At 38.7% G+C, this 21,731-nt stretch overlaps 1 protein-coding gene across 3 annotated transcripts in view; it reads right to left on the bottom strand.

Moving 5' to 3' along the window:
- Positions 1 to 3,580: 3,580 nt before the first annotated feature.
- RTN4R (reticulon 4 receptor) overlaps positions 3,581 to 21,731 on the bottom strand; it is a 422,513-nt gene continuing 404,362 nt past the window's right edge. For all 3 annotated transcript variants that reach the window (XM_075341742.1, XM_075341741.1, XM_075341743.1), the window contains one exon: positions 3,581 to 5,488. In XM_075341742.1, the coding sequence (XP_075197857.1) occupies positions 4,071 to 5,488 (1,418 nt within the window). In that variant the 3' untranslated portion in view covers positions 3,581 to 4,070. The remainder of the gene's footprint in view (positions 5,489 to 21,731) is intronic.

Raw genomic sequence — 21,731 nt, 5'->3', positions numbered from 1 at the left:
CACCGTGTCTTTGTAGAAAAGGTGAACGGATGGACTCTACATGCCTGGTTCCCACCGTGAAGCATGGAGGAGGAGGTGTGATTGTGTGGGGGTGCTTTGCTGCTGACACTGTTGGGGATTTATTCAAAATTGAAGGCCTGCAGTACCAGCATGGCTACCACAGCATCTTGCAGCAGCATGATATTCCATCCGGTTTGCGTTTAGTTGGACCATAATTTTATTTTTCAACAGGACAATGACCCCAAACACACCTCCAGGCTGTGTAAGGGCTATTTGACTAAGAAGGAGAGTGATGGGGTGCTACACCAGATTACCTGGTCTCCACAGTCACCAGACCTGAACCCAATCGAGATGGTTTGTGGTGAGCTGGACTGCAGAGTGAAGGCAAAAGGGCCAACAAATGCTAAGCATCTCTGGGAACTCCTTTAAGACTGTTGGAAAACCATTTCCGGTGACTACCTCTTGAAGCTCATCAAGAGAATGGGAAGAGTGTGCCAAGTAGTAATCAAAGCAAAAGGTGGATACTTTGAAGAACCTAGAATATAAGACATATTTTCAGTTGTTTTACACTTTTTTAAGTATTTAATTCCACATGTTTTCATTCATAGTTTTGATGTCTTCAATGTGAACCTACAATTTTTAGAGTCATGAAAATAAAGAAAACTCTTTGAATGAGGATGTGTGTTTAAACTTTTGGTCTGTACTGTATGTTGTAGAAGACTGTTATTCTCCCATGCCTTGAGGTCAGTCATCTTCCTCCTCTGATTGTGACCTTTGCCCTATGCTTATCCAAATGGCAATTTGAGGTTTGTAATTTTGCTGCAGTTGCTCAAGCCTGTGTTCAGACCTTAGATTTTCCTTGTTTGCATCTATGCCCCACCTAGAAAAACAAGCAAGGCCTGCCTACTCCTTCCTTAACTTCTTCTTCAAGATTGTCTTCAGTTCAGTAATCTTACATGCCAAATTAATAGAAGAATTTTAAAATAAGGTAAGGTAAATTACTGATTGACAACCATTAGCCTTTGAGGCTCTTTGAAAGTCTGATCACATTGTGTAGATTCATTCTTTTGCCTACTTTGCTGCAGGCATTCTCTATATGTTTTAAAACCTATACCACAATTTAGGAAGAACAGTAACTAATCAACACAATGGCCACAACTCCTTCTGTGTAGACTGTTTGCTGCCCCGTGTTTTCTGAAATCCATAAATGCTGTAATGTGTCACCCTAGGAGTGTCAACCAATCAGAAATCCCTGGATGATCCATAAAAATTGAGCACTTTTTTTCTTGTTGGTTAAAAAATTGATGCGTCCATGAGTTTTTTGAAGCTGGAGAAAGTCATACAGATTATTATGACATAATTATCATCTATTTACAGCTCACATTGAATGCTACTAATGTCTTCATATCTGATTTATGGACGGTAGAGGTTTATCATTTAAAATCTTAATGGTTTATTATGGTTTTCTAATGTGTTCATAAATGAACGTTTGATTTTTTCTATGATTTTTTGAGAACCTATCCATAAAAAAAAAATAAAAAATAAAGTTGGCAATCCAGGTTTGCCTATGAAACAAACCTAAGCTTTAAAAATGTGCTGGAGAAGAAAGGTGACTTAAAAAGAATGCAAAAGTCTAACAACATGCTATCACAGTGCCTTGAAAAGGTATTACTATCCTGTGAAGTTTTCCACATTTTTTCACATTACACCTAGAATGGTAAAAGTATTTTATTGGGATTTTATATAATATGCCAACACAAAGTAGCAAGTCTTTTGTGAAGTGCGAAGGAAATGATACATTATTTTCTAAATATTTAAGAAATATAAATCTGCAGATTGTGATGCCCATGTGGTAAATATTTTAAAACAGTAATAAAATCATGGCTTTAGGTGTTATGCAGAAATAATAATAGGTGAAAATGGACATATGGCCTTTTGTGGATGTTCTAAAGCTTTCTCCTAAGCTTTCTCCTAAACTAGGCACTTTTATGGCAAGAATACAAATTATTTTGGCCAGTATATGGTTAATTGTTAATTGTTTTAAGTTAATTTATTTAAAACAAAATGACAATTTTTTTTTGGGGGGGGAACAGATCTGAAAGGGACCTATAGGTGCTATCCTGTACTGGATATTTCCTGCGTAATCACTTCAGTGCCCCATACAGATGAAAAACAATCTATAATCACATTCCATTGTGGTGCCGATGTGATGTTTGCACTGCTATTCTCTGTGGTTTATGTGACATTGTTGTGTCGTGTGACCACTGCAGCCAATCAGTGGCTGCAGCCTTTACAAATTTGTCAGTGAAACTGACCGAATAAAGCTGCGTGAGAGGATGCCAAGGGAGTTTAAAGTTGTAATCAGAGTATAATGGGTTACCTTGAGGAATCTAAGGTTGAACACATATTCTGGTTTGTTTCACGTATTTCTTTACTCTGTGTTGCCATATGTATTCCTTTGTGGTTTTGTTGCCTTCAGTTTGAATATGCAAAGCTCACATCTCCAATAAGAACAAGGAAGACCATAACATAAACAGGTGTATCAAACCGTGTGATTGGTACCTTATCTAATTGTAATTCTATTTATATTTAGAACAAAACAGTATGCCTATGAAGAAGAATACCAATTTAGATTCTTAGGTAGAGAAAATTCTGTTACACAGTGCTGACTGTGGATCACTGTTAAGGTTTTTGCCTGCCATGTTACAGGTCCTTATTAGGGATGATCGAATACTTTGATTATCCGGCTTTGCGAATATTTTCCCAATACCTTGCCACTATTCGATGCGCAATGTAAGTCTATGGGAAACCCAAGTAACAACTATTCGTAACTATTCGGGCTTCCCATAGACTTACATTGCGCATCGAATAGTCGAATAGCGGCGAGGTATTCGGAAAATATTCGTGAAGCCGGATAATCGAAGTATTTGATCATCCCTAGTCCTTATTTTAAGTCCCAGGCAAGAGTAGAAAATAATTAACTAGAGACTTCTTGGAGGGTCCTTCATGTATCCTCCAAAGTCTAGAGTTTCTATGCCGTAGTTCTGGCTTCCTCACAAGCTGATACCAGGTCACACATTAACAGACAGTGCATAGATTCTGCCTACATTTCTCTGTCCAAGTGAGATCTCCGGAGGTTTCAACAATATTGTTATACATTATAGGACAGTGACATAATTAAGGCATTTATTAATATTTTTTACATTTGCTTTCACAATAAACTATAATTCTGTTAGTGACACTTCCTCTTTAAGACCTTTTTATGCCGGCCAAAGGCCAGTCGAGTGAGCGATGAATCCAAACATGACGACAACCAGAATACAAACATGCACACTCGACCAATCACAACTTTTATGAGACAGTACGGGAGATGAATGATCATTGGTTTGCATAGTACAGTGTAATAGGCCCTTTAAATGAGCTTGCTTGACTTGTAATATCACATATAAATGAGCTTTTCCATGAGCTTGTACATATAATGTATGTCTTTATGAATTTATTGTCATTTTGGGAACGTTTATCATTATAAACATAAAACCAATTTAAAAAAGTTTTTTTTTTTTCTCCATTTAAAATAAAGTATAAGAAAACAAAAAGAACATGTTTATTTTACTTAATTTCAGCACAGTTAAAATAAAATGCATATCTATATGTGTATACATGAAGAATGTTTAAGTAGTTTGATAGTATTCTTCAACAAATACTACCCAGAAACATAGAATGACAGAAATCATTACAAAGAACTAGAATAGTCATAAACAGAGCAGACAAACAGCATTTTACAGTGTACATTTTGGAATTGTTATTAGGTACAACTTTAAATTACAAAGAAAGGCTAAACCTTCATGTTTACCAGTCTCAACCTTTAAAGGAGCCTTCTCTTCATTTTATGAGGAATAAAATAAATATCTTGCACTCTCTAAAGTCAGAAAATCTCAATCATAAAAAAATATCCAATCACTTTTAATAAATCTGCTTTAGGGAAGCATTTTCCGTACGGTAGTAACAATTTTTGTATCTCATTCTTAGTCTTTCTTTAAACCTACCTTAAAACAAAATATATTTAGCCTTTAAAAGTGCATCTGTAGCATTAAGATCTGAGTCATAAAGAGGAGATATGTGGTGATGAAATTCAGAAGCCCAGAGTTAGTTCCTGGTTGATACATTCGACATTGAGATTTTGACTTCACTTTCTTCAAACAGGGAGGCCTCTTTTTATTTGGGACTGTGGAAGGTTCGACTGAATCAATATCATTGTTTTGATTCAAATTAGTCAGGGAATTATCTAATTTGCTTGAGAAAGTGGCGAATGGGGAATAATTTATTGGCTTATATGTTCTGTTTTTCCTGTGGTCAACATTTCCAATAATTTTTGTCTTCGATATATTTTCTTTATCCTTGATCGGAATATTTGGCAAGATTCTACTGGTGTGAGAAGATGGGCCAGATTTCGTGTTTGTGCCAGCTACTATTGACTTATCGGTGGCAGGCTGACAACAATTATCTGAGATCTCTTCAATATTTAAAGATGTCTTGGCACTGAATGGACTTATTTTGAATGAATGGAAAGAAATGTTGGCACATCCATCAAGATCGTTGATTCCTAGTTTTTTTAGGTCTTTCCCAGCTAAGTTTGGTGGAAGGTAGCATTCTAACTCTGATGATGAGCCTTTAAATGATTTCAACCAACTCCAGAGGGATTTGGCCCTGCAATCACAAATCCACTGGTTTGCATTTAGACGTAAGTACTGCAGAGATAGAAGAGGTGATAAAACTTCTCCTTTAAGCACTGTCAAAGTGTTACTAAACAAATAAAGGGTTGTCACTTTCTTTAGGTCATGAAAAGTCCTATGATGGATCATATCCAATCTGTTTTGATGCACCAGTAGTCTATCTAAATTAATTAGACCGCTAAATACATTTTCAGATAAGCTATTCAATTTGTTTCCATGAAGAAACAAGTAGGTGAGGTTCCCCAGGTCTACAAAGGTATCATCATGCAAGAAATGTAGGTTGTTGTCATGAAGGTAGAGGTACTGCAAAGAATAAAGGCCTTGGAAGATGCCAGGGGGCAAATCTTGCAGGCCACAACGATTGAGATGTAAAGTATGTAGATGAACAAGACCTCGAAATGTGAGTGCTGTAATAGTTTTGAGGTTATAATTGTCACTCATATCTAGTTCTTCCAATTTGGTTAATCCATAGAAGGCTCCAGATTCAATATGACTTATGTTGTTTGAATGGATCCATAGGATAGTGAGGTTTTGGCAGGAGGTGAAGCTAGTGGCCCTTACTAAAGTTATTTTGTTATTATGCAGAAAGATGCGCTGAGTCTGTACAGGAATGTAAGGTGGGATTACAGTCAGTCTTTGCTGCTGACAGCTAAATGTGATTTTAGGTTCATTATAGCACAGACAGACTTCTGGACAACACTGCACTTTCAATTTGTAGATGATGCAGCAGGTAACGAGTAACAGCAGCTTAGCGCCTGCAGAAATAGAAAAAACAAGAATCAATATATGTAGCTTTATATGGGAATTTTGTTTTCTTTAAAAGGAATACATAAATAACTCATACAAAAGCCCCCAAAATAACTTCCACATGGAATGTAAGCCCTTGCGATCAGGACTCTCACTTCTCTTGTTTGAATTATTATTCACTTTGTTAATCTGTAATATTTGATACTGTGTGTAGATGTAGCCTTACCATTGTAAAGTGTTCTAATTGGTCCAATTGGAATGCACTAGTAACTCATACAGAAACCCCAAAACAAGTTCCACATAGATTGTAAGCCCTTGCGATCAGTACTCTCACTTCTCTTGTTTTATATTATTAATCAGTTTGTTTCTCTGTAGTATCTGATATTGTGTGTAGATGTAACCTTACCATTGTAAAGTGCTCCAATTGGTCCAACTGTAATGCAGAAATAACTCATACAGAACCCCCAAAGCTACAGCCACATAGATTGTAAGCTTTTGCAATAAGGACTTTCACTTCTCTTGTGTAACCTTACCTTTGTGAAGTACTCCAATTGGCCCAATGTGTAGGTTATTGTTAATAATTAGGGATGATCAAATACCTCAAATATTCGGCTTCGTGAATATTTTCCGAATTGGTCGCCGCTATGCGAATATTCGATGCTCAATGTAAGTCTATGGGAAGCCCGAATAGTTCCGAATAGTTGTTATTTGGGTTTCTCATAGACTTACATTGCACATCAAATATTTGCGAATAGTCGAATAGCGGCGACCTATTTGGAAAATATTCGTGAAGCCGAATATTTGAGGTATTCGATCATCCCTATTAATAATGAATAATACAGTTAATAATACAAGATAATATGCGAAATACCGTTTGTATTATGACTTCCACTTCTTTAAAGTTGTTTCTCTTTGTATGCATTTAATATCAATGGTTTCCATTTTTTGTAAATAGATAAAAATATGAGGAATATAAATATACTATTCATGCTAAGCCTCTTTGTCCTGCTTTCATATTTGCCCTGGCTTTTGTTAACAGTGTTGTTTAGATTATTAGTGATTGTTTAGATACAGATTATCATCCAGCTTTCATTTTTAGATAGACACGTAAATATCACTATTAATGAAACATGTATGTGGATGGTAAATTTGGATAAACAAACATGCTAATGTTTAAGGGTATGTGCGCACGTTGCGTTCTTTGCAATGCAGAAAAGAACGCACCCTCTGGCAGACTGGACACTGCTTTTGTAAAAAAAATGCATCCACAAAGCAAGCATTTTGGATGCTTTTTCCATGCGTTTTGGATGCATTTTTGACAGTGCATTCCCCCGGCAATTCAGCTCTGCTACATGCCGGCTGACAGCACACACAGACAGAGTCGCGCGATTAGAATGAACTCGGGGGAACGTCACCCGACTTCATTGTCATACCATGGCTCTGTCTGTGTGTGGCGTCCTGATTAGGCTAGTTTCACACTTGCGTTGAACGGCACATGCGTTACACAATGCATTGTGAGTCTGACGGATGCCTGTGATAAAAAAGGCCACGGATTCCAGTGAAATAATGCGTTGCATTAAGTTTTCTTTAGCCGAGAGAGCGAGCCCTCATCTTCACCGCACACATCCCGACATTACCGCCTACATCACTGCACACATCCTGACACTACCGCTCACATCACCACCGCACACATCCCGACACTACCGCACACATCATCACCGCACACATCCCGACATTACCGCACACATCATCACCACACACACCCCGGCACTACAGCCCTCATCATCACTGCACACATCCCGATATTACCACGCACATCCCCGCACACATCCCGACATTACCGCCTACATCACCGCACACATCTCGACATTACCGCCCTCATCTTCACCGCACACATACCAACACTACAGCCCTCATCATCCCCGCACACATCCCGACACTACAGCCCTCATCATCACCACACACATCCCGACATTACCACCTACATCACCGCACACATCCCGACATTACCGCCTACATCATCCCCGCACACATCCTGACATTACCGCCTACATCACCGCACACATCCCAACATTAAAACCTTCATCACCGCACACATCCCGACATTACTGCCTACATCACCGCACACTTCCCGACATTACCGCCTACCCTCATCATCCCCGCACACATCCCGACACTACAGCCTTCATTATCCTTGCACACATCCCGACACTACAGCCCTCATCATTCCCGCACACATCCCATAACTACAGCCCTCATCATCACCACACACACACCGGCACTACCGCACCCATCATCCCCGCACACACACACCGGCATTACCTCAGTGACGTCCCCGCTGACAGCGCGATTCACTTTAGTTGCCGCGTGGAGCTCACAGGAGCGGCGGTGTTCTATTGCCACTCCTGTCAGCTTCATGTAGCAGAGCTGGGTGCGTCGCGGGACCTCGTGTGGATTACGCCGGACCTGGAGGGGTATTTGGTGATTTTAATAAAGTCGTGAAAGAGGGTGTTTTTTTTTGTCTTTTATTACAAATAAAGGATTTTTTCGGGTGTATGTGTTTATTTACTTTCACTTACAGGTTAATCATGGAAGGTATCTTGGGGAGACCCCTGCCATGATTAACCTAGGACTCACTGGCAGCTATGGGCTGCCATTAACTTTTTATTACCCCGTGCCACCGCACCAGGGCAATTCGGGGTGAGCCGGGTAGAGTCCCGAGACTGTCGCATCTAATGGATGCGGCAATTCCGGGCGGCTGCTGGCTGATATTTTTAAGCTGGGGGGCTCCCCATAACATGGGGCTCCCCATCCTGAGAATACCAGCCTTCAGCCATGTGGCTTTATCTTGGCTGGTATCAAAATTGGTGGGGACCGCAACGCCGTTTTTTTTAATTATTCATTTATTTATTTATTGTACTACATGATATAGACTCTCCCACCGGCGGCTGTGATTGGTTGCAGTGAGACAGCTGTCACTCAGCGTGGGGGCGGGTCTGACTGCAACCAATCATAGGCGCTGGTGGGCGGGGAAAGTAGGGAATACCAAATTGAATAATGAGCTGCCGGCATTTTCAAAAGAGGAAAAGCTGCCAGAGCAGTGTGACAGCCGTGCAGCGCCACGCTGGTGATCGGGGATCAGTGAGTATGAGAGAAGGGGAGAGACTGACCGACAGACAGAGAGAGAGACAGACAGAGCTACCAACTGACAGAGAAAGAGACCAACAAACAGACAGAAGGAGATTCACCGACATCCACAGACAGAGATTGACCGACATTGACAGAGAGAGACTGAAAAGACCTGCGTTTTACTTGTCAAAAAAGTATGCGGAACGCAACAAAAATGCAGTTTAAGTGCATTTTGGTTGCGTTTTGACCCACATCATTGATTTCAATGAGTGGAGAATGCAGTTGCTACGCACAAAATAAGTGACATGCTGCTTTTTTTTCCACAGCGATTTTGGGCATTCAAAACGCTGCGTTTACAAACGCAGCTTGTGCATTGATTTTTTGGCTTTTTCATAGACTTTTTTGCAATTTGGCACTGAAAACGCTACAGTTCAAAACGCAGCGTTTCCGCGGAAAAAAACGCAACGTGCGCACATAGCCTTATACAGAGCTCATGAATATGAAAGACGGACGACTACATTGTTGTAGGCTTACTAGCAATTTAGTGATAACCTCCTGGTGATGAAACAGTGATTATATCAAAGCTACAGCAAATAGCCCCCCAGTAAATGATACATCACTGAAATCAGCTGCTTTGCCTCTACATTATGCTGTTTTCAAATTAGGTGGCAAAAACCTTGAGAAAAATTGTCAGCCCCCACCACTGATGGGCATCTTTCTGCCTATGCACAATGTACACAGGAAGCTGCCAATCAGTGGTGTGGGTAGGGTTATAAATAACTCAGAATTCAGAGGAGAGCTAGATCTACAACAGATAAAATAGTGATTTTATCAAAACTGCAGCAAGCAGCCAAGTGATAATAGAAATATCACTGGACACAGGGTCTCTGCGCCTTCATCTTGCTGCTTTCAGATGCAATAGCAAAATCATAGTGACAGATATTATTTAAATGTGTACATTACACAAAGTTGTTAATTATTTTTTTTTCTTTTTAACACTAAATGGTTTATTACATGTGAAAAACCTTATAATCACCTCCCAGGCTGGCATGTAAAAGCCATGTAAGCACTGAAGCTTATCAGTGGCCACTCGCTCTGTTTTACTTACACTTCGGACAAAACTGAAATATCTCCAGGAAGTGTAAGCTCTGCAGCCCATTAGAAGCTTTTGATTGGCAGCAGCTCTTACATGACATAACAATGCCACACAAACTCAAAGAGATCTGACCCCAAACATAACTGGAGCAGCACCAGTGCGAGAGGGGAGTATGTTTTTTGCTTTACTCAGAGGACTACATTAGTTAACAAGTGGTTGTAATTATTTGATGTACAACATTGAGGCCTGGATACAACTGTGTCCATTCTAGGCAATGCTCTGCAAGCTAAAAACAGTTAGGTTCAGAAATATTTGGACAGTGACTGAATCGTCTTGATTTGGGCTCTGCATGCTGCTATTTGATTTAAAATGAAATAACTGTGAGGTAATTGAAGTGAAGACTTTCAGGTTTAATTAAAGGGGCTGAACAAAAATATCCTTTGAAACGTTCATGAATTGCAACCATTTTATTTACAAAGCTTCCTCATTTTATTTGCTCAAAAGCAATTGCTCAAATTAATTTTACCATAAATAAAATGTTCATTTTTAATACTTTGTAGAGAATCCTTTATAGGCAATGACTGTCTGAATCTAAAAGCCATGGACATCACTAATGCTGAGTTTCCTACTTTGCGATGCTTTACCAGGCCTTTACTACAACCTACTTTAGTTGTTGCTTGTTTGTGGGTCTTTCTGCCTTAAGTTATGTGTTCAGTTTGTGAAATACATGCTCAATGGGGTTGAGATCTGCTGATTGACTCGGCCATTGTAGAACATTCCACTTGTTTGCCTTAAAAAACTCCTGTGCTACTTTTGCAGTATGTTTTGGATCATTGTCCATCTGTATTGTGAAGACCATCCAATCAACATTGCTGAATTTGGAAGAATCTGAGCAGAAAGTATAGCCCTGTACACTTCAGAATTCATCCGCATGCTTCTGTCTTCAGTCACATCATCAATAAACACTAGTGGCCCAGTGACATTGGAAGCTATGCATGCCCGGCCATCACACTGACTCCACCATGTTTTATAGAGGTTGTGGTGTGCTTTCGATCATGAGCCATTCCAAGCCTTCTCGATACTTTCTTCTTTTCATCATTTTTGTACAGGTTGATCTTGGGTTCTTCTGTCCAAAGAATACTTTTCCAGAACTTGGATGACTTCTTTAGATGTTTTTCAGTCTGTTCTGGCCTTTCTATTTTTAAGGCTGATTAATAGTTTGCACTTTGTGGTGAATCTTCTGTGTTGGCTGTTATGAAGTAATCTCTTTGTAGTAAACTTACACACTGAAACATCTACGTCCTGGAGAGTGTTTTTCAATTGGATGGATTTTGTGAAGGGATGTTTCTTCACCATGGAAAGGATTCTGCGATCATCCACCATTATACCAAACTGTTGATTTTGTGACTTCTAACATTTCAACTATGTCTTTGATGGATTTTTTTTTTTCAGTCTAACAATGATCTATTTCTCTTTCATTGAGAGCTCTTTGGTCCACATATTGTGAGCTCACAGCAACACCTTCCAAATGCCATACCTGGAATCAGCTCCAGACCTTTTACCAGCTAATTGATGATGCATTAATAAGCGAATAGCCTATGCTGCCCATTAAAGAGCTTTTGAGATAATTGTCCAATTACTTTTGGTCCCTTGAAAAAGAGGCAGGTACATATTAAAGATCTGTAATTTCTAAATAATTACTTCCATTAGGATCTGAGTACCCTTAAATTAATGCTAAGAGTATGCACTTTAATCTCAAGTTGATTATATAAATGTATCGCATTCTGGAACATCAACATAACGCTAAACTCTGTGTGTAACACACGTGTCTATCTATCTATCTATCCACAGACACTCACTCTGCACATACATACCAGCCTGCCTGCTCTTCAGATTTAGACTTCTGCAATTAAGAGACTTTTTAGTGACAACCTCATCACATGATGTGATGTCACAAAGGTCCTGAAGAAATGTTATCATTAGGATATAAACTCTGTGGCCCCTAGGAGAATGGGGGCCCTGTGAAATTGCCAAGCTTGCTCTTACTTCTCCCTAATGTCAGTCCTGCAAAGCAGCGTGTCTCCTGTTCAGTTCTTTTAGACTCCTGCAATTCAGAGACCTATGATTACATCATGTCACATGACTGTGAAGTCTTCAAAGGTTCTTAAACAATCTTAACCTCGGAATGCAACTGCTAAGGTCCCTAAGAGAGTGGCGGTCCAGAGAAATTGCGCAGATGGAGTCCCCCTAACGTCATCCCTAACAGAGAAATGCCTAAATTGGATAAAGTTAAATCTGTTTCTCAGCTGACATCACAACTATGTATATACACTTTAAAGCCTGGGAATGAGAATAAAATTTAATTCATTCAACAGAAATCTATTACATCTAAATCAGAGAACAAGTCTGATAGAAAGTCATAGAAATTTTTATTCGTATAGTTTTATTTCTCCCCCAAAAAAGATATACAATACGTCATTAAAGGAAAATGAAGGAAATAAGTTAGTCTCAATACATGGTTATTGATATTTTTTTTTACCAAGTATGATATCACCACCTTGCCTGATGACTAGATATAACCAATATTTGATATCAATGATGAAATGACATACAATAAAAGGTACAAAAGCAGCAGAACATAGGACCCAGCTCCATTTCCACGTAAAGAACTAAAGTATTTTAAAGAGACAATAAACTAATGCAATTTTTTTAGATTAAAATTGTACAATGTAGTAATAACTGTAGACAGAAAATTCATTGTATGGTATGATATTAATTGTTATAATTTCTACAGACCTTATAGAGAGTCTGTGGATTTAAAAAAAAGTCATAGAGTGGTACACACACATACCAAATTTTGCAGACTCTAAGATGCACTTTTTCCCAAAAAGTTTTGGAGGAAAGTGGGGGATGCATCTTAAAGTCCAGATGTACCTGGCTGTTGCGGTGGGGGTCACAGGAGGCAGGAACTGGCTCTGGGACAAACACTTGTGCCTGCTAATGAAGAAAATGAGTATTTACTGCTCCCCAAGCCCATAACCGATAATATAATGAGATAATAATCTCAGTGCCGAGAGACGAGCAGGATTATGGTCCTGGGAGCAGTGAATATTCATTCTCTTTAATAGCTGGCACACATGATCAACCACCTGTTGGCTTCCTGCAACAGCTCAGTGATGATATGTCTGCTATTAATAAGAATGAATGTTCACTGCTTCCCCACCAATATTTTCCCATCAATAATCGTGAGGAGCAGTATATATTCCGACAGCTGATTTCTGTGTGTAAGTGAGACATATATACCAGAATAGGGGTCATAAATATCAGGATGGGGATCAAATATACCAAGATGAGGGCCATATATACCAGAATAGGCCCAGGATGGGGATTATATGTACCAGGATGGGCACAGTTGAGGGACATATATACTAGGATGGGGACATATATACCAGGATTAGGACCATATGTACCAGGATAAGGGCCATATATGCCAAGATTAGCCAAGGATGGAGAGTACATATACCAGCATAGGACAAGGATGGGGAACATTTATAGGAGGATAGAGGACATATACATCAGGATGGGGGACACACATACCTGGAAGTACCCAGAATGGTGGACATTGGTACAGAATTGGGGGACATTACCCTTACAAAAGTGTCAACAGCAGATCCACACCATAAAGGTATGTTATGATTTTTTTTGCTTCAAATTTTTTCCTATTTTCCTCCTCTAAAACCAAGTTGTGTCTTATGGTCCTGTGTGTTTTATAGTCTGCAAAATACGGTTTGCAATTTCAAACTAATCCTTTTGAAATATATGTATTTGAAGATGTCCTGTATATAAACCCCACTAATTTAATTGGTGTTACTTTTAATGGATATTTAGGCTTATAATAACTATTAATGTATGTCATTTAGATTGTGAGCCCCAATGGGTACAGTGAAATTGTCAGTAAAGCTCTGGGAAATTAATGGTCCTATATAAGCATGCAAAAGAAATATGAAAAAAGAAATCATGTAAATTAATATATAGGGTCAATTCAACATGGTATTTAATAATTACAGTAGACTATTAATTATTTAAATGATCAATTGTTCCTATTAACAACGCAAGAGATTATTTCAGTAAAAGTAGTAAAACTTTTTAATGTTATGCCCAAAATACAGAAATGCGCACACAATATTAAAATTTAGAAAAGGACATAGATCTTTTATCTTACAGAATTAAGAGTTATAATTAATTCATTACAGGGAGTTAACTATAAAGAGAAATTGTCAGATTGCCCTTGTGGGGTCAGAAAAGAACTTTGATGACACCATTTCTAATGTAAAAAACGTACGTGAAGCCAAAAGTAGTTCACATAATTATTTCAGAAGCCTTTTTATAACATGGAGAGATATTTTTAATGAGGCACTGTACATATCTGGTGCTAAGTCAGCTTTTTACATGCTAAACTAGCCAGAATATTAAACAGCTCATTCTGTAGTAAATATATAATGTCTTGTGCATTAAACTTAATATGTGGCAGAAAATATTCTGAGAAAAATAATTAAAGGCCAAAAACAACAGAAATCAACAGACAGCATTGATAAAGAATAAATAGAAACTTTATTACAATATAAACAATATAGTTTCAGCAAGAGCTATATAATGTGCTGTGATTTATATGTACCAGCTGTTTTGTGGAATATATGGCATATATTCATAATAAAATGGCAGTAAATCCTGCAGTAGTCTGCGGCTTCATTGCTCGGATTAGCAGTGGTAACAGCGGACAGGGATATCCTGGTATATCTTATTCAGAATGTAAGTGAAATCTGCCGCAACTTTATTTTCCCAATTATATCTTTGCTATCCCCAGAGTACCGGCTCACATCCTGTGTTACAATCTTTGTTCTGACCTACATTTTCCATGGGTTCCTTTTCTTTCTTTGCAGGTCTAAACCTCCTGAAACTAACAAGGAATTATCTTTGCAGGTTCAGCAGGGTCTCTCCACATTAGGAGGCAATCGATCACTGCAGCAGAAATAATACATCTTTTTTTTTCCTTTGACATGTTTATTTTCCACTCATCTCTCTAAGGTACAAATCAAAAAAGTGTGATAAATAACCAAACCGATTGTATTATAGAGTAGGCCCAAACAACAGACTGGTTGACGTATTCACAGGAAATGTTAGATCATTTTATTCTTATGAAACATTTACCTGTCAGGTATTTTTAATCTGCATAAAGATAGGAAATTAGACTAAAGCTACATGGACAACACTGATCGTAGTTTTATGAGAATTAGAGGTGATCCCTCACCAGTTTGGGCTGCACTACACACAAGTTTTGCCAAGATTAATAAGACCCAAGTTTAAAGTCATATTGCAGAAATGTCATATCACTTTTATTTCCTTGGCTTTAAGGGAAGCACAGAATGACTGATCAAATCCTAAGTACAGGCGCTTGGTGCTTCATGGCAGGCCCAATCATTAATATACTCCTTTCCATCTGCTCATTTTCCCTCAATCTTCAACTTCCCCTCTTCTATGTTTAACAGCTCAGGTTTCATAGAGCCAGAGAAGGATGGAGATAGATGAAAAACAACAAGGTGGGAAGGCGCACCTAAATGATTGGCCCTGCCACGGTGCACTGAGTGTCTGTACTTGATTTCAACAGTCATCTGTGCTGACAGTATCTTTAAGTTGACTTTTCAATAGGTCCAAAGTGGCCAGTTTTTGTTCTTAGTTTATTCCTAGAGTTGAGTAAGTATCTAACAATTCGTACTCGCTATACTAATAACGAGTACTGTCTAATACTCGCGTATTGATTCTAAATAGCGTGTGCAATGCAAGTCAATGGGGAATACTCACAATGTAATGAGTAACCCGAAATTCCGCACTATTTGCTACTCGCACAAATAGTAAGTCATTCGGGTTACTCGTTACTTTGAGAGTTTTTCCCCGTCGACTTGCATTGCACATGCTATTCAAAATAAATACGCAAGTATTAGACAGTACTCTTTATGAGCATTGCGAGTACGAATAGTTAGGTACTCGCTCAACTCTAGTTATTGCCACTTCACCCCTGAGTATTCTGTTTTTCTTTTATACAATATACCATTCCAGAAATATTGGCTCTTTTATTTGTTGAAAACTTTTATGCCACGTGCACACATTGAGTATTTGGTGAGGGGTATTTTACCTCACTATTTTAAAGCCAAAATCAGGAGTGGGTAAAAAATGCAGAAGTGGTGTACTCACCAAATACTCATAATGGAAACATAGCGTTAGGCCACGTGCACACATTGAGTATTTGATGAGGTTTTTTTACCTCTGTATTTAGAAGCCAAAACCAGAAATGGGTGATAAATGCAGAAGTGGTGCCATATATCTATTATACTTTTCCTCTGATTGTTCCACTCTTGGTTTTGGCTACAAATATTGAGGTAAAAAACTCACCAAATACTCAACGTGTGCACGTGGCCCCATCATCTTTCTCAAAGGAGGTGTTGCTCACAGGGAATAGTGTAGAACAGGCTAAAACCATGTCTCCAGAGAAACCTGGAAGCCACGTCCTTTGTAAACACTATAAAAATGAGCACTAAATAAAAATATGTATCTCTGGAAGATTAAAAAAAAAACAAAACAAAAAATAAAGCAAAAAAAAAGACAAAACTAAAAAAACCCAACAACAACAGAATGTTCATGGAAACAGCTACAATAAAATAAAAGCAAAAACTGGACACTTTTGACGTGGTGACAGGTCATTTTTAAAGTATAATTCCAGTTATAAAAGAGACCAGCTCTCCCACCAACAGCCTTATGATGATAGTGGGAAATGTAGCTGCAAAGCAAATAGTTTGGTCATATAGGCAACCATTGAGATGATTTTTCTGTGATGACTTTGGCATTGTATAGTTGCATACAGAGCTGATACCTGAAGATCCTCAATGAACCAATATAAAACAGCAAATCCCATGTGCAGACATTTACTTTTTAAGCATATTATATAGAAACATACGTAGTAATTAGTGATGGGCGAGCGGTACAATACTTGGTACTAAGTGTTCATAATGATGAATGATCACTACGATGCTCAAGTGCTTGTTACTCGAGCTGAGCAGGTCAGACGCTCAGAGAGGCTCAACTCAAGTAATGAGTATAATAGAAGTCAATAATTGGGCAGTTGAGCTCTCCGGTCATATACAGCCAGCCATATACAGAGCATTTCTGGGCAAGGGAGGGCGGGGAGATTTATATTTTGGACAGACTACATCCCAAAATGTTGTTTTTACCCTCAGTGAGAGCCATTTAGAGACTACAAGTACCTCTCCCTGGAGTGCCTGCACACATCATGCAGTGAAGCGAGCCTGTGCGTTGTGTGCCCTGTTTCATGAACGATACATCCAAGCACCCACAATAGTCAGCTGAGCATCGTAAGTACCCAAGCACCCCGATGCTCGATCGAGTGCCGAACAGTGCCGAGCATGCTCTCCCATCATTAGTAGTAATGCTCAGATAACTAAACATAAAAAGGGGAAAAAAGATGTCACATTTGTTTGCCTTAAACATTGCAAAAACAATTTTATAGCAAGTATGTCATTACATAAAAACATTTTCAAAGGCTTAAGAGAGGAAAAAATTCAAACTCCGGTATTTATTCCAGATCTTTATAGTTTGCTATTGTTATGTTGTTTTGCGCCACGTGCACACATTGAGTATTTGGTGAGCTTTTACTTCAGTATTTGTAGCCAAAACCAGGAGTGGAACAATCAGAGGAAAAGAATAATAGAAACACGGATGCCACTTCTGTATTTATCACCCACTGCTGGTTTTGGCTACAAACAGTGAGGTAAAAAAATTTACCAAATACTGAACGTGTGCATGGGGCCTAATGCTACATTTCCACAATGAGTATTTGGTGAGTTTTTGATGTTGCAGAATTTCTGCACCTATTATCTCAATTAGGTTACTTGTGTTTTTTTCCTTGCATTTTTGAGTGTTTGTTTACATATTTTTATCACATTTTTGATGCTGCATTTTTGTCTCTTGTTGATATGTCATGTTTTAAATAAAGCTGCTTTGTGTTTGATACTTCCTGGTATTTGGCTTTGACAAAACTTTATCAATACAGTCATATGTGGATGCATTTTTGATGCGTTTCCACAGAGTAAACACACTGAAATTGCATGTGTGTTTTTTCAGCATCTAATTCTATGGGGAAAATCTGCACAGAAAACTCGGCGTTCCTGCAAGAGAAATTGACATGTTGTGGATTTGAACCAAGCGTGGCAGGTGAGTTTACACTGAGTAAAAAAGAAGCACAGTGGATAGGAGATTTCTATATCCACTTTGCTGGAACTGTAAGACACTGCGTTTTTGCTCAGCAAAAATACCAATCATCAAAAACTCATCATTGGCACAGCCTAACATTTGAAGAAAGGTGCTCTAAGAGTACGGTTCCACTTACATTTTACACGGACGAGTGCAATCCGATAAAACATTAGATTGCGCTCACTCTAGTGCAAAACTATGAGACAGTGTCCATCTGCAATTCATTTTTCCTGCCATATCGGCATATCGGCGGACTGAATCGCAGCATGCTGCATTTGGCAGCGAGTCTCGGCTCACGCACTCCCATGCAAGTCTATGGGAGCACGTGAAACAACGCACTACACTTGCATGTTATCTGACTGCAGTGCAATGTACGCAGAGACAGGCAGCGGAAGATATGGGGTGAAAGTGTTCCCTCCCTGTTCTCCGCAGCTGTGATATGATCGCAAGATCTCATTACAATCGCATGACCCTTGGCTGACGCTCGCTGCACAGGGTCATTAGCATATCGCGTCCAATGCTCTCACATCGGAAGCTAAACCATACTCTAAAATATAAAGTTGAAAAGTATAGGTGTGTAATATGATTAGAATATTTGTATTTTATATTGAAAGTTTACTCCTTTTTTGATTTTACGCAGCTCTAAGGAAGAGAACACTGCAGTAATATGTGACAAATATATTTTAAGGCCCATAATACATTTGTGGAATCATTATCTATTGAGATATAATTGTGTGGTATCAATTCAGAAGATTGTAACGTGATAAAACATGTATGGTGGTAAGAAGCAATATATTGTAGCAATGATGAAAGTATGACCGCTACTTCACTTAATAAAAAAAAGAAAATTAAAAGTTTTGAACAGTTTTATAGGAAATGATGAAAAGCCTGTAAAAGAGTATTTATAGGGTGATATACCATTAAATATTGCAAAGTGTTCCCAAAGTAACAGAATTATTAATTCCACCATTCTGCGCAGAGACTGAATATAACATGATGACCTTCTGTAATATGCAACCTGTATACACAGATGGCCATCAACTACCACCTCGAAAAATAGTCACAAGCTTGGCAAGTGAGAAGTAATTAGCTGTCTATTCATAGATGTAAATCATTAATTAACCATTTGGGATATTAACTCTTTCCACAATTAGTATATAGTGTACACAAATCTATACAATTTCTATATAATGTTTTATTTTTCTTTCTAAAAACAGACTAAATAAATGTAATAACTCTAGTAAGCTCGGAAAAGAAAAACTAAATAGTGCATTAATATATAGACTTCCCTGCAGCCCTCTGTATATGCTGAGCCATAGGCAAAATACAGGCTGCCATGTTCAGTGACCTGTATTCTGTTGTGCCAGATGGAAATTGAGAGAATTCGCTTCTGGCTTCCTTTATTATTAGATTGCTCTAGTCAAGTTCATACATTGAGCCATTTTCATATTGGAAAATTACTTTAAGGAATTGTTTTCACACCTTTTAATGGAATATTTTTTGCACTCTTTTTGTCCAAATAGTGAAGCCAGATGTTAAAACTTTCAATTACATAGTAATATAGGTTACTTCCTACCAACATAACATTTTCTTTTATGGTAATTTTGTATTTTTTTCAGGTTAATGACATTTTTATAAAAATGTATAAGTAAGACCCCCTTCACACGCACGTGAAAAAAACGTACCGTTTTTTCACGGATGTATTAAAGGGGTGGTTTTCTCCCCATGTGCCATGTTTGTGGCACATGCATGTTCTCCGTGTGTTATACGTAATAACACACGGAGAATGGAAAGCCCCTCCTTACCTGATTCTTCCGGAGCTGTCTGTGGTGCTGAATGACAGTGTACGGCACAGGCCACGGCCCGCTGACGCTGCTTCCGGCCCCCAGTGAAGAAGATGCGTTGTTCAAATTCACTGGGGATGACAGCTGCAGAATAGACTGCAGGTATGTTGGAGGTGAGTATGTGTTTTTTTTATTTTTTTATTTTTACAATGACACGTGTGTTTCTCTGGCGCGTGTCACGTGGGCCTGCATCCACACTACATCCGTGTGGTACGTGTGCGGGCCGCGTGACACCCGTGCTGCCGGAGAAAAATGGACATGCCTCCGTACGGAGCACATGGGCTCACGTCTGCTCCACACGGAGGCACGGGCCAATAGCTGAACACGTGTGCATATAAACCCATTGATTTTAATGGGTTTACGTGTGCCCGTGTCTCCGGTACATGCGGGAACGGACCTAGCACGTACCGGAGGCACGTGCGTGTGAAGGGGGCCTAAGGCTGTTTGTTGCATTTTTACTCTAAATATTGAAATTCTACAATAATGCTACACTAAAACAGGGGTGGACATTTATTGGAACTTGAAATACCCAAACAAATCACAGGTGCACATACTATTGGTGCAACCTGTGTAGACACATAGGAGCCCAAAAGGTACGGAGACACTTCCAGCTCCAAGAAGCACATAAATGGGTGCATTAGGATAAACTATTGGACCGTAAAGAACCAACATACTGTTCTTTCACAGGGATCTTCTCCTGTTTCTGTTCGCCCTTGCACCAAAATGTATATATTAATTGGCTCTAAATTAAAATACCTTACAAAAAAAAGTATGTGAAAAAACTATATAAGACAGAATACATTTTTTATTTGCATTATGGAACAGAAAAACTCCATTATATGGAGTCTTAATGCTCTAATATACAAGGTAGTCCTAAACTTTACACACAAATAAAACTGGTTACATACAACCTGATTCTGTTTTATATTACTGAGACGCACGCGGCTGGGATGCTCCAGACTGCACAGCAACCGGTTATTGTAACTAGACAATGTCAGCATGCCCAGCTTGATATGAGATGATGACATTCATATTCCGTCTTCATTTTCTCCCTGTCCTGGCAATTACTTTTTCTGTTTCAATAACATCATTACTATGTACAGTATGTCCGCCTGTGTTTCAAACAAAGAGTTTATTCCACATCAATAAAAAGAAGACGAAACCTGCGTTTGTTGCTCATATTCATGCATTTGTTTACTTTTCAATTATTCATCTGTTACCAACTTTGCACAAAGGGATACATATATCAGAATACCGAGCCCACGCTGATACAATCATCCCTGACCAATGCCTTTTTAATATACTTGATTTTGTGCATGCTACAAAGCTTAAAGGAACCTGTCATGTACAAAAATGTTTTTAACCTGCAAATATATTGATATTCTGCATTTAAACAGGATTTAAATCAAAATCCTATAACAGGAAGCACAGCTACAGAGATAAAATGAAGTTACTTTCTCTCTGCAGCTGCTGGCTTTTAGTCATGGGATTGGTGCAGGGAGTGGTTAAAGAAATTACTCTATACCACGTCTTGACTGACAGCTTTTTCTGCAGTATATGTGCAGAGCTGTTTGTCAGACTGGATGTGAGTCCAAGGACGAAGAGAAAAAGCAATAAACTATTATAACAGGTAACTTAGAGAGGCCAACTAACCTCCTCAAAAACCAGTGCATTGTCAAGTGCATACAGCCACAATAGGAGGATGCTAGCAAATACCATATTTCCCCCAAAATAGGACAGGGTCTGATATTTTTTACTCTTAAAATTATTTCTGGAAGAGAAAAAGGCGCAGATGGTGTTTAATCCTGGTAGAAACAAAATAAAATGCATGGAAACACTCACCAAGGGAAGTTGTCAGGC

The sequence above is a fragment of the Anomaloglossus baeobatrachus genome, chromosome 1 (genome assembly GCF_048569485.1).
Source record: "Anomaloglossus baeobatrachus isolate aAnoBae1 chromosome 1, aAnoBae1.hap1, whole genome shotgun sequence".
In the NCBI taxonomy this organism is placed as follows: Eukaryota; Metazoa; Chordata; class Amphibia; order Anura; family Aromobatidae; genus Anomaloglossus; species Anomaloglossus baeobatrachus.
Note: the sequence above shows the minus strand (reverse complement) of the source record. Positions and strands in the feature narration are given on the sequence as shown.